General features: G+C 43.3%; 1 protein-coding gene across 1 annotated transcript in view; it reads left to right on the top strand.

Moving 5' to 3' along the window:
• The window catches only part of ZFYVE27 (zinc finger FYVE-type containing 27), a gene marked incomplete at its 3' end in the record, with an annotated part of 105,354 nt that overhangs the window by 52,073 nt on the left and 38,557 nt on the right, over positions 1 to 14,724 (top strand). The window contains 1 exon segment of the mRNA XM_029586160.1: positions 6,075 to 6,219. Within this exon segment, the coding sequence (XP_029442020.1) occupies positions 6,075 to 6,219 (145 nt within the window).

Genomic DNA, 14,724 nt, shown 5'->3' with positions numbered 1-14,724 from the left:
AGCCAGCAGTACATCTAACTGATAAATAATAGACTGTTAGGGATATGGGCTCAGTCTTGTAAAGGGAGGAAAACCCAATTGGAAAAAAAAAGAATTCTCTACTTGCCAGTATAGTTTAGAGCCCCAACAGCGCATACAGTAACACAAATTCATATATCATGCTGTTTATCAATTACCTTCGCAGCCCGAAAACAGTGCACATGGAACACCACCTACCACCACCACCACCCTTGGTATTTCACTGGACTTTGCAAACTAGTGCTACTGGTTTTAAAGGGGACCTCAGCTCACATATTTCAGTATGGACTGTTTAATTCTTTTGTTAACTGGGACGGAGATGTAGAAGGAACTCCCACTGTCAGATTTGCCTGTATGCTGCTGGCCTGGTGGAGGGAATGTGGTGAATCTCCCCCTACTCCATCTTCCTCTTTGCCAAATTATTTTCTTTAGTTTGGCTTGTATGCAATTTGAGCCTGTGAGGGACCAAACATTGTTCGAGAAGTTGCAAAATAAGTGTTGTGCTAGGATTGTCTAGGCTGAGATAAAGGGGCCGATTCACTAAAGAGTGCAAGTCATCATGTAACTCTTTCCTTTACTTGCGTGGGCATAAAAACGTGTGGTTAGCTGCGATTAACCTTAACGGTGCGCGTAGCTTTGTGCTTTTGTACAAACAACGTCTCCTACTTCCTGGTCCTCTCTCACCTCCTCCCTCCCCACCACCACAGCCAGGAACAGATAAAAGGCAGCTTTACACCTACCCATGGGGTCACGAGAGAGAGAGGAAGGGAGTAAGGGGACAGTGGCTGGTCCAGGATTTGCATAGAAAGTTTGTAGAAAGCGCGGGTCAGCAATTGGAGATCCATATTTAGCTGTGAGCTGCTTGGATGATAAGACAGCTGGATAAACTGGATATCGAGCCCAGTATGAGAAATTGGCCTGTCCTCCCTGTATGAGGTTCTGATGTGGTGTAAGCAAAAAAAAAAAACAAAAAAAAACATGCATAAGTTATGTATATTTGTGCACTTTAGTGAATTGCCAGCTAATGTCCTTGTTTCAGAGGAGTAGCTTAGAGGTTCTAGCAGAGGGTCGCGAGCCAGGGAAACCAGGGTTCAAATCCCGCTGCTGCTCCTTGTGACCTTGGCCATGTCGCTTCACCCTCCATTGCCTCGGGTACAGATTTAGATTGTAAGCTTTTTGGGGGTAAGGAAGCACCTATTGTACCTGAATGCAATCCGCTTTGAAGTGCCTGATAAAGCAGAATATAAAATAAATACATAGAAATAAATAATTTCTCGTTAACGTGGTCTGGTGTGTGCAGTGCTTCCACGTGGGAGCACCACGTTGCCTTTTCGCAGAGAGAATGCTATGTAACAGTCTCGAGGAGCAGTGAGCAACTGAGTGCGAGTGTAAATGGCGATTCAGTGAATCAGCTCCTAAAAGTTATACATTTTAGACTCTGCATATTTATCTGTAGAAACCTGGAGGTTCAGATCCTGCTTAGGATGGGCAAGTTTGGATGTAGAAGGCAGGTGCAGATTTCTCTTGCAGAGCATTCTGTCTTAAGTGCTCTTCTTTTCTACTTCCTCTTTCTTTTCCTTGATGTTTGTTAATTTTTTTTCCCCCGTGCTGCTTGAGAAAGGAGCAGCAGCTGATGGTGATGGTGAGTACAGGCCGAGATTGTGTAAGGTAGGGGGGGGGGAGAGAGAGAGAGAGAGTGGGGTTCCAGAATTGCAGTTGAAATGTCAGTGACGAGATTTACGAGGTTCTTCACAATCCCGAGATGAACTGGTTCAGTGATTCACTGATATTCCACGAGTCACCTAAACCAACCAGAAACCAATACCTTGCTACCAACCTTTCCCCAAAACCACCAACCTGGCATCCACAAGAGCACGTGCATGCTCCGTAGCTGGTCCCGCCTTATAGATATACGCCAGGAGGACTGCCAAAAAATGTTCAAGCAAAAACTAAAGACATAGCTGTTCGCACTAGCTTACACCTAATCCTACTCATCCTAGCCACACAGCATCCTCCTTATGTTGCTGTTTATGTACTTCAGACATTTGCTTATATTCTTGATACACGTGCTATTACCTTTATTTCCTAACTTCTCTTACCTAATCTCTAAGCTATACCATGTACCATACCTCTCTCTATTCTGTACCTCATAACTTCAATCCACATTCGATACAGTAACTATTTGATAACTTCCCCCTAGTGTATTATAAGCAACCTTGTAAATAATTTTAGAGCTGTGTATATAGCTCCCTTTATATTTACTCTCCACATTTGCATCCCCATATATATATATATATATATATTAGGGATGTGAATCGGATCCGATATCGGATCCGATTCTGGTTCCGATTCACATCTCTATAGATGTGAATCGGATCCGATATCGGATGTGAATCGGATCCGATATCGGATCCGATTCACATCCCTAATATATATATATATATATCATATAGACACACATTCTGTTCATGGCATTGTATGTATTTGTTCTCCTGTTACCAGTCAAACGCCTCTTAAGCGTAGTTTCTCGTTTATTGTAAACCGATGTGATATCCGTATTGAATGTCGGTATATAAAAACCGCTAAATAAATAAATAAGATTCAGTCCCCACTGGGCGTTTCTGGGTGGGCAGCTAACTGAGTTGCTGAGAAGTCTATACGCAATACCCTCCCTTTTGACATCACCTGCTTAAACCACAATGGATCACCACGACTTCCACAAAAAATAAAAAAGAAACTACCTAATAAATATCCCACTGCTAAAACAAGCCAAAAACCTCATATACATCACTTTCCTCTTGATAAACGCTCAATCACTAACAAAGAAACTAATGATCATATCAGAACTGATAAACACAAAGAACCCTGACTTCTTTGCAATAACAGAATCGTGGCTTAAAGAAACTGACACGGTTCTAACAAATCAACTTTCCAATAATGAGTATGATTTATTCTCAATTCCTCGAAAATCCCGAAGAGGTGGCGGATTACTACTCATTATAAAAAAAATTTCAATATGAAAATGATTCCTCAAAACCTCCCCTCAAAATTTGAAATTGCACTGCTAGAATCTGATTTTCTTCAAATCTGTATATTATATTGTCCCCCAAAACTCCTTGACAATGAAATCTCCACACTGATTGAATTTCTTATAACCAACGTCAGTGTTAAAAAACCTTCAATAATTCTTGGTGACTTCAACCTCCAAAACAACAACTCAACTAGTTCCCAAAATTATCAAATGCTACTTGACATGCTTGCCAGCCTCAACATGAACCAAATTATAAACAACCCCACTCACAGAGCTGGTAACACCCTAGATCTAATTTTCACTAACCATTACTTTAATACTCACACAACATCTATTAAACCAGTTCCTTGGTCCGATCACTTTCTCATTAATTGCAGTGCCCAAGTAATCACAAACCAAATTTATGAACACAAATCGCCTCTGTCTTTCAAATACAGACCCCCCTTCCAACTCAACTCCCTCAAACAAGAATTGAGTAAACAACTCACAAACCTAGATTTATCCAACATCCAGAATGCTACCCAGTCCTGGTTCAGTCTCACAAAACAAACTGCTAATAACATAAATCCAGAGAAAACAAAAATTATAAAACACAAGAGAGCAAAAAACAATCCATGGTTCAACTCTGAACTTTTGAATTTGAAATCTAACCTCAGAAAGTTGGAAAAAGAATGGCGCAAATCCAAATGCCAAATAACCAACCAAAGATACCCCTCTAAACTTGCTGAATACAAGAAAGCGATCCTAAACGCCAAATGCGAATACTATAGTCTAAAGATCAAAAATGCCACAAATAAATCAAACTCACTATTCAACATAGTGAAGAACCTAATAGATAGCAGCTGCATAGATAAATCAACCCCCAATACCAATAATCTAAGTCAAGATCTCGCAAAGTTCTTTAAAAACAAAATAGACAAAATCACAAACTTTTTTAACACCCCTTCCTTTAATATTCCTCACACTACATCATCATCTACTTCATGGTCAAAATTCGAATCAATATCCAACATCGAACTAGAAAAGATACTTCAAAAAATAAACCCAGCACAACATGAGCTCGATACTATTCCCACTCGAATTATAAAGGAAATATCACATATTATTGCTCCTACATTAACCGCAATTATAAACAAGTCACTCGAAGAAGGCTTCCTCCCAACCAATCTGAAAACTGCAACCATTACTCCGATCCCTAAGAAAAAGAACATTGATCCCAATGATCTAAATAACTACCGTCCAATTTCCAACCTTCCTTTACTAGCCAAACTGATTGAGAAAACTGTGCTATTTCAACTAAATGAGCACCTTGAAAACAACAACATACTTCACCCCGCTCAACATGGTTTCAGAAAGAACCGCAGCACTGAAACCCTTCTGATAAATTTAACTAATAAATTAACAAGAGGATTTGATAAACTGAATCACTTATTGGTTATGCTCGATCTATCTGCTGCCTTTGATACAGTAGATCATAATCTACTAATATCAAGCCTTGCCAACATAGGCATAACTGGAAACACCCTCAGTTGGTTCACTTCATTTCTAAAAGACAGATTCTTCAAAGTCACCTTTAATAATTGCTCATCTGATCCCTACCCATTTGAAACAGGAGTGCCGCAAGGATCTGCCTTGTCTGCCATTCTATTTAATATTTATCTTCTACCACTCTGCAACTTCATTGCCAATCTAGGCATCCCATTCTTCCTCTATGCAGACGACATCCAGCTACTAATCCCTATAACATCTACTATTGAAGAAACCATTTGCCTAACAGTAAAATACCTCAAATCAATCCAAACTTTTCTAAACCAACTAAAGCTATGTTTAAATATGAACAAAACTGAATGGATCCTAATAAAAAGAAATTCCTCAGTCCAACCCTCACAAATACCTTATATTCAAATTGATAACTCCAATATTCAAATGAAGAATCCAATAAAGGATCTTGGAATATGGATAGATAATGACCTAAGCTTTAAGAATTGTATCGCTATAAAAACAAGAGAAGGATTTCATAAACTCCAGATTCTCAAACACCTCAAACCTCTTTTGTACCCAAATGACTTCAGAACAGTTCTTCAAACCCTCATCTTCTCAAGCCTGGATTATTGCAACGCAATTTTCTTAGGTCTACCCAAAGCTACTCTAAAACCACTACAATTACTGCAAAATGCCGCTGCACGAGTACTCACTGGCAAAAGGAAGCTTGATCACATTTCTCCAACCCTAAAAAATCTTCATTGGCTACCCATTACACAAAGAATCAAATACAAATCCTTAAACATTCTCCACAACGAAATCTACAAAGATAACAATTCCTCTCTGAACAACATGATCTCAATACACAAATCACCACGTACTTCAAGATCTTCTGACAAACTACTTCTAATCATTCCACCCCTATCATCTGCAAAACTTTCGGCCACTAGAGATAGAGCCTTCTCGATAGCAGGACCGATAATATGGAACTCTATCCCAGGACACCTAAGCTCTATCAGAGATCCCAAAACCTTCAAAAAAGAACTAAAAACATGGTTGTTTTCATTCTCTGTATGAAGTTGTTTCACTGTAAACCGGGGTGAAGGCACTCAGCTATACTTCGGTATAAAAAAAGAAAGAAAGACTATTGGTCTATTATAGTCTATAAGTTGTCTTAGGCCTGTGTTCACATTTGGACAGGTTGTCCTAGATATCTTCCATTACTTTTAACTGTTCCTTAATTCTACTTCTTACCAGCTGTCCTTTTGGGGCTTATTCCTTCAAACCATGCAATGGAGCACTTTCTAATGGACAACCTAGCTTTGCAAACAAGTTGGACCTCTGCGCCGTCACCTGTGTTAATGACCGGGGGGGGCGCGGGAGCACTACGGTCAAAGTCTTTGCTCCAGGTGGGCAGTAGGAGCAGGGCAACGCCATGGCTACGTTATTAGGCGGGCGAACTTGGGAGCGGGTCTGCTTTTCAGTCGTTCATTGGTTTGTAGGTCCTTCTTTTGCTAAGACCAAGTTCCTCTCTCATGTGTAGGAGGACGACGACGTCTCCCAGTGCCCCGTGGAATATGACCTAGGCCTCCAAGACAACGGTTTTCTGAGTAAGAACGAGGTGCTCAGGAACAAGGTGTCCAAGCTAACAGAAAAGTTGCGCAAACGGTACCCTGCTAATAACTTTGGTAGGTCACATTTATTTTTTGTGAGGATGTTTTATGCCTGGAAGGAACTGGAGTGATGTAGCTGAACCTTGTTTAAAAAAAAAAAAAAAAAAAAAATCATTCGCTCATAAAGTGTTACAAATGCCTAGTTTACCTGTTCTATTAACATCCTTTTTAGTGCTTTAATTATCTGTTAATTAGATGGTTTAGGAATAGTTGGTGTTAATTTAATCACCTTCTGAATATCTTAGCACTTTTCAGTAGTAAAAATGTTTGATAATTTGCTGAGAAATGCTCAGCAAAAGCAATTAAAAAATCAAAAAGTATCTCTCTTAGGTAACACTGCAGACCGCAGGAAGTGTATGTGGCCTATAAGCGCGGGCCCTAGTTTTATTGGGCAAGGCGTACAGAATTCTGTGGCCAAAATTTGACAGCTCTGCGTCCTATTTGCGCAGTGTAGCATGCGTCTGTATAGCACCGGTTAAAGGGTCGTGCTTTTAAATTTGCACTCCGTTTCGAACTGCGCAGCAAAGATGGAATAATAAAGCCAGTGAATCGATGAAAGTGGGGAGAGCTCCATTGCCTGGGGGAAGGAAGACATTTCTGAGTGCTTCCTGTACCGACTGGATTTTGAAAACCGTATTATTTCAGCTACTAATCCACGTGTGTAGGTAATGCGGTCGGGCCGGGTTAGATTGTCTTCGCGCGCTATTTTTACGTAGGTGGGAGGGTAAGGGGGGGTAGAAGTTGCACCAGAGAGATGTGGGAGACTGAGGTAGGGGAGACACCATCGGAGCCGCCGGGTCCACCCATTTTTCTCCACTGGCTGCCAGTACCACAGTCTCTGCTTGAGCTCCGCCTTAACCCTGCAATTTCCCAACCCCCGAGGATCTCCCCCCCCCCCCTCCCCCGAGCCTTATCCCATGCCGTTGTGAATTCGGCTGGGAGACTGCTCCGTCCGTCCGCAGTCTTTTTCTGTGAAGAAATTGCTTCGTTATGGGACTCCTGATTCTACCCCCGTACAGAACTTCTTTTCAACTGAAAAATGCTTCTGCGCTATGGAGACGGTTGTGAAATAGCCCACGTGGTTGTAAATTACACGGGCACTTTTAGCTCGTCTATTTCATGCCACTTGTCAGAGAGAGAGTGCCTGGGGGCGGTCGAGGAGGGTTAAAATAGGACATGTACTTCTGAAAAGGCCTTGTGCGTCTGCTGATTACTTCTCTGATCTGAGTGGGCCCCCCTCTCCCCCACCGGGAAAGCTTCCTCACGGTCCAGCTAAAAGCCCTCACGTGGTCTTAACTCGGCTGAAGAGGGGGGCAAGCTAGGTGAGTTAAATTGCTTTAGCCGGGGCTACAACAACATTTTAAAACATTTTCTCTGTATGTCTGAGCTATATGGCTGTTCTGCCATAGCCCCCTTGATTTCCTCTTCTCCAGTATATAAACATTTATGCCCATAAGTCTCACCTTACAGGTGGCATAGGCTCGACACCATTTTGGTAGCCCTGCTGTGGACCCTCTGGGCTCTCTATGCCTTTGGAAAAGCAGCCCTCAGAACTGGACGTGCTGCTCTAGAATAGGGGTAGCAAACTGATCATCAAGAGCCACGGATGTGATTTTCAGAAATATATTTGCATGTTCTGCCTCCATTGTATGCAAATATCACTCATGTAGGTTCACTGTGGAAATCCTGCAAACCAAATCTGTTTGTGGCTATTGAGAACCAGAGCTGGCCTCTATATGAAGTCTTACTCATGACCTGAGGCTTTCCATACCTCACACCATTCCTCTGGGTTTTTGCTCTCAAGACACCCTTTTTGCGGTTATATTTGCAGTGCAACACAATTGACCATTGCTGAGGCTTTTATAAATAACTCTGTTACAAGTCTTATTATCTTTTCCTTCTGGTTCATTTGCAATGTTGCTAACTAAGACATTGAATAGTCCCAGCCCTATGATGTATCCCTGTGGAATTCTGCTACTCATGCTCTTCTCCTTAACATGAACTCTGTGCACCACCAGTGTCTGCTGCTTGTTATTCAAATAGTTTCTACCCTGTTTAACACCATGCAACCCATCCTCAGCCTGTCCATAGGTCTCCTGTGTGGAACACTGCTTGAAGGTTTCATTGATCTACAATCTCTGCCTATAATTAGGCTATTACCAAACAGGCAGGATTCTGTGGATGGTGATCCAGGATTGCACAGAAGTGATCCGTTTATCAACAAAACAAAAACCACAGTTCCTGCTTTGTGGACAGAGTTTTTGGCTACAGTCCAGTATGACAGCTATTCGGCCCAATTGCTAGTCCAAACTTGAGTCTCCAAATGATGGAGTTCTGCCATTTAATTAGTGTGGATGTTGACAAATGACAGTAAAATAAGGGAGCCCGGTTGCAATTCTAAACTGCAGACAAAACAGGGTTCTTGGATTATCTGTGGTCTGTCATTAGGATTTGGTTTTGGGAATGGGAGTTCCATTCTGTCATCAGCTCCTTTTGCAAGTAACCGATAAAACAAACTGTATGAGAGCAGCACTGTGTGTGTGGAGCAAGCACCTGGGAACTCCTGGCCAGTGACAGGGCAGTAAATGTCAATGCTTTCAGCCCAGGTGAAGCATAAATTCTGCACAGAGAAAAAGCTTTCAGTATCACCAGCTAACACGTCAGCAAGCAGTCAGTTTGCCAGGATTAAAGGTTAGAGACTAGAACACAAGCTGAAGGGGAGGGGGAGGGGGGGGGGCGGCGATCAAATTCTGTATACCAGTTTTAAAAGGAAAAAAAATGATAGGGTAGATTTTTAAATGCCTGCGCGCGTAAAATTTGGCCTTTACGCGCGTGGCCGAGCCTTGCGCGCGCCGGGTGAATTTTCCAAGAGGCCGGTACCCGCTCAAGTGCTGGGCTTCTTGGACGGGGGGGGGCAGGCCAGGACAGTGCTGTTGATGGCTGTCCTGGAGACCCACGCACCGGCAGCTGGCTGGCACGTGCAACTTACTTCAGCTTGGGAGCTGAAGTAAGTTGCAAAATAAAGAAGAAAACAAGGAAAAGGTAGGGTTTAGGGGGTGGGGAGGAGAGGGGAAGGGGAGGTTAGGTAGGGAACTTGGGAAGGCCGGATGCATCGCTGTGCAAAAATTGCATAAGTTCCCCCCTTCCATGCGCGCGGCCATGGGATTTTATAACACGCGCTGGCGCGCGCACGTAATAAAATTGGCACATCCATGGGTGCGCGTCGGGAAGCGCGCGCACGTTTAAAAATCTACCCCTATTCTTTTACCAGGCTTTTAAAAGAAATGGCCTTCATTGAAACTAATGAAAACTACTGTGTGCTTTATAAAGATATAGCCAGCTAGTTCCATCTGTATAATAATAGTGGAGTGCATTTTTCTGACCAATTCCAATGAGCCATCTACAGACATTCATTGGGCTGACTTGGGGGGCCCCAGGGGTGAGTGCTGCAAGCAGCCATGTGGGGGACTTGGGTTAAATTATCAGATGAGGTCTTCTGTTCTCCAGGTCGGCTGTTGCTGCCGATGCAGCAAGGTTGACACTGCCAGCCCCCGGGGGAGGGAGTCTCAATCATTGTGCAACGGAGATACCTAGTGGCTGAAATCTTGGGCCTGTGATGGCAGGATTACAGAAGAAGCCCCACTCTTGTGGTCCCCAGCCAAGGACTGTTGGCTGCGATGACTGGGGAATTGAGAGGGCATAAAAAAACGGTCGATCGATCCGTTGGTAGCAGTGAGTGAAGGCCCATGTCGCCCTAGCCCAATAGAGGCTGGAAGACCAAAGGAGCAAGGGGAGGCTGCCAAGCCCCCTTACCCCATGTGCTGGCATGGCACATGGGGTAAGGGGGCATGGCAGGGCATTCCACGTTGTTTAATTAAGCTGTGTGATTGCACCCAACGGATATTCTTGTCAGCCCACCATAGGTAGCATTGGCATTGTTCTTCTAATGACAGCAGCCATAATTTATACCAGCGTCTCCTACGTATTCATGTTAGCTCTGAGTGCAAGTGTGCACTGGTTTTTGCATTAACAGCGAAAACCGCTAAACTGTGATATTTGTTTTCTTCATTTTTTGTGAAAAGAAAAATACATCAGTGAGTGTTTTTTTTTTTTCACCGTTGGTAGTGAGTAGCGAGGCTATTAATCCTCTTGGATACATATTTTTTTCCATCAATAAGCAAGGCTGAATTAGATATGATCTGTGGATGACATTAGGCGCCACTGAACGGAACTGCTCTTTAAGCTAGTAGAGCTTTGAGCTCTACTGAGCATGTGTGGAAGTTACCTCAGAGTCTCCTCAGTCTGTTTTCATCTGTGCTGTGCATTGATGGTTTCTCTGACTTTCAACTTCTTTCTCCTTAGTCAATAATCTTCTCTTGACTTGCTATTCTCTAGCGACCCACAGTAATACTTTTCAATGCTAATTACAACTTTAAAAACAAAACAAAAAAATAAACCTCAATGACTGAAAATTTTCCTCAGAAGATTCCAGATGGCATCAAAGAAAACTATCAGTGGCTTCAAGACTTGTGTCTGAAGGACAAATAATGTCCAAAACAGATGTACATGACCTATGCTATCGATGCTTAGGACAAGAACATTACCAGCCCAACTGTCCTGTGTGTGGACGGATGTTTCCTAGGTCCCAAAGATCGAGGGCAGCAAACATAGCTTGTCCAAGAACTGGCAATAAAAGCAGGACTGCTTCTGGAAGTCACTATTCTTCTCCATTGTCAAAAAGTTGCTGTAGCAGATCCTCTAGAACTACTTTCTCAAACCGGGGTGACCCAGACTGGATGGCCTGCCAGGTATTGAGCCTGAAGCGTCCATGGAGTCAGTCATGGTGCCTAGCAAGGCAAAGCACAGAGACTCATCGCCGCACTTAATACAATCTGCCCCAATGCCGTCAAAGAAAAGCATCAGTGCAGCATTGAGAAAAACCACCTGCACAATGAGATACTCTGGGACCTTTAAGACACTCGGTATACAGGGCATCAAAGTCCCAAAAATAAGAAGGGTATGTGATGCGCGCTGCATCTGAATAGATGGGGTTGAGAGGCGTTCCTGGGACTCTGAACCATTTATCCTAAATTTCATGTGTTCAGATTGCAGTCACTGAAGTCATAATGAGCAAACATCATCCTAAGCAGTCCCTGCCTGCAATGTGGGGAGAACTTTGGGGAAAATTGCAAAGGCAACCAAAAAAGCTTGCCTCTGGAAAAGCAGATGAAACGGGTAAGCAGGCTTCAAATGAGGCATGGCCTGTTCTCTCGACCCCTTTGATTAACAAAAACCCTGCAGTCGATGTTTGAAAAATTCTCAGAAAAACTTATTGCGAGTATTCATTCTGAAATGAAAATGGTGGTATAAGGTGGCCCCCTTAGTCGCATCGGTGCAGGAGGCCTCCACACGTATTGAGGGGACAGTTGCAAGTGTCGAGGACCTGGAGATGTATCTCACTGGTGCATGGCAAAAAGTGAACGCACTAAAGCCAAAGATATGCGGCACTTACTGAGAAGTTAGATACTGAAAATCAGGGAAGATGGAAAAATTTACTGTTAGGTCACCAGAGAGGTGCGAGGGGTCAGACTTGAGGGTGTTTTTAGTCTGTTGGGTCCCAGAGGCCCATGACTTGGCCGAAAAAGATCAAGACATTCAGACAGAATGCTCGCTCCACCCCTGGGCCCAGGAGGAAGACTGCGTACAATGATTCTCCAATTGCATGGTACTCCGACAGAATAAAAATGCTCAATGCAGCCCGCATGCTGGGAGAGGTTACATTTCAACAACACCGGATGTCTTTCTACCCTGACTTCTCAGCGATGCTACAGAAAAAATGTCAGGCTTCAGCGCGATTAAGAAATCTTTCAAACAAAGCATTATTCAGTATGCCTAGCTTTACCCAGCAAAGTTGAAAGAGGTGGACAAAAATAAGCCTAGGCTTTTTGAGTCTCCCGCAGAAGTACAGCAGTTCCTAGGCCAACTGGGTGAGGCTCGACTGCATAAGAACAGGCAATAACAATGGCGATCAGCTCATCGCGAGCAGGCGAGGCAAAGCAGCCCGGACACCCGAGGCAGCAAAGGTGAGTGAAATTGCTTTGGTGTACAAGCTTTTGATTCTTTAGTTTATGCCCGACTGGCTTGATTGGAATCTGGGGGGCTCCTGGAGACTCATTATGAAGAGTTGATCTGGATTATGCGTGACCTTACAGGAATTTGGTTTTATTTTTTACCTTGTTTTTATATTGTACTACCTTTGGTTGGGGGGGAAGGGGACCTATATTGAGACTTCTATACCGGAAGTGCCACCATTTTGGGTCGCCACTTGTTGTGACCAAGATAGTGCTGAGTCCAGCTTACAGCAGCACAGAATGAACAGTAACAGCTTATTTAGCATCTTTTGACGTGACGAGCTAGGGAGCTCCCTCCCATGTGATTTAACTGGCAGTGCAGAGCCAGTTTACATATGCGCTGTCCTGCTTAGTCTCCAGTCAGTCCTGGAAGATACTGAAGGGCTTGAGTGTGAGCGCTGTAGTCCCTATACTGGTTTACACATTAATGCTGTTACAATTAATGCAAATAATGGAATATGCCATGCTTATGCTTATATTACCTTACGATTATTTATTGTGGGCACATAGAGAGGGGTTAGGTAATGGCTCTGCAGGGATTTGTTGCAGGTAGTGAGGTTTGGGGGGCTCTAGGAGAGGGTTGGGTGGAGAAGAGCTATTGCCTCAGAGGATCTTATGTTATCTCCGCTGCTTGGTTGCTGGATTTAAGAGGTAAGGGGGAGAGAAGGGGGATTTTGGAGGTCTTGGGAGGAGTGGGAAAGGGGGTAATTGTGTGCTTCCCAATGATGACCTCTCCCCTTGGTCATAAGGGTGCTTCCACCAAGGGGGGGCCTAGGTTCTTTCTTAGTTTGTATTTATCTTTTACTGTGGGTGGGTTTTTATGGGGATGGGGTTTTTCACAATCTCATACATTATGGATTGGGGATATCGTATATTCCCGGACTCAAACTAATATATCTCATCCTCGCCAATTCCTTATCTCCAATTACACCATGATTGACCATCTCCATTATTGTTTACATGTTTGAATTAATAACCTGTCCTTTCTCTTCTTTCTCTGCCAAGTTCCAATCTCCCTGTTATATGTAACTGCATTTTCCGCACCACTGTTTTTAGTTTATGTTTTATGATGCACCCCTGTTCTATGTGAACCAGCATGATGGGACTGCGTTCCCGAATGCCGGTATATAAAAACCCAAAATAAATAAATAAATAAATAAAATATTGCCTAGTTGAGGGGGTCGCTGGGTAGATTGGAGAAGGCCTGGAGGGGTAGGTGGCTTAGTTCTAAAATAGTTAAGTGGTTGGGAGGGGAATGGGGGGGTTTAGGGATGAGGTTCTTAGGTGGGGGGGACATTTAAAAACAGGCATATTTAGGATGTGGGGATGATTTGTTAGCTGCAAAATCGATGTAAGGTTATGTATATTGGGGGTGCATGGTGTGGATAAGTAGGGGTTTCTGAATGCATTTTGTAGTTTCACCTTCCTCTTGACTCTGGTAGTTCCTTTCATCTGTATACATTAAAGGTTCAACAGATATGAGTGTCTCAGCTAATTGCATATCACTAAATGTACGGGGAATTTCCTCGTCTATCAAGAGGAAACATATTTTGCAATTTGCACGTAGACATAAAACGTATATTGTAGGAAACCCATCTTACTAGGGTGGAGCACGAAAAGTTGTGAGGAGAATGGGTAGGTCAATTATATTACTCCTCGTATAATTCCAGAAGTAGAGGAGTTGTGTCTTAGTGGATAAACATGTGCCCCTCCAGGTAGAGCGTTCTTACTAAGATCCAGATGGAATATGTGTTTCTTGACTGCACCCTGCTGAATATGAAGTTCATGATGGTCAATATTTATGGTCCCAGTGATGGTCAATCAGAATTTTATAAAATGTTTGTTGAACAGCTGTTAGCTTGGGGACCACAGCACCTTTGCATTGGAGGAGATTGGAACATTAGCCCTGACTCTAGCATAGATAAAACATCAGAGGCAGGGCCCAGGGTGACTCTGGCACAAGACCTATTAAAGCTTGTTGCTAGTTTTAATTTAATTGATGTGTGGAGATATTATCACCCAGCTGTAAGAGACTACATGTTTTATTCTCCTCAACATCGCACGTACAGTAGGATAGACTATTTTCCGTGCTCCCCTGGGTTGGTGTTCCAGACTAGCAAAAGTGACATACTGGAGTGCTTGATCTCAAATCGTCATTGTATTGGGGTTTGGATAGGCTTGGATCCTCTTCCTGGAGACTGAACACCTCACTATTGGGAGACAAACATTTCACAGACTTGCGTGCAAACTTTCTCTCATGCATATTCATTGTGGATATCCTGAAAACCCGACTGACTGCTGGGCCCCCAGAACAGGGTTGGGGGACCACTGGTCTAAGGCACACTGTCCTCTCCTCTTCAAGGGAAAGCTGTTCTTTGGGGAGGACCTG

Source organism: Rhinatrema bivittatum, unplaced genomic scaffold (assembly GCF_901001135.1).
Source record: "Rhinatrema bivittatum unplaced genomic scaffold, aRhiBiv1.1, whole genome shotgun sequence".
NCBI lineage: Eukaryota > Metazoa > Chordata > Amphibia > Gymnophiona > Rhinatrematidae > Rhinatrema > Rhinatrema bivittatum.
This window is presented reverse-complemented; position numbering and strand designations above follow the sequence as displayed.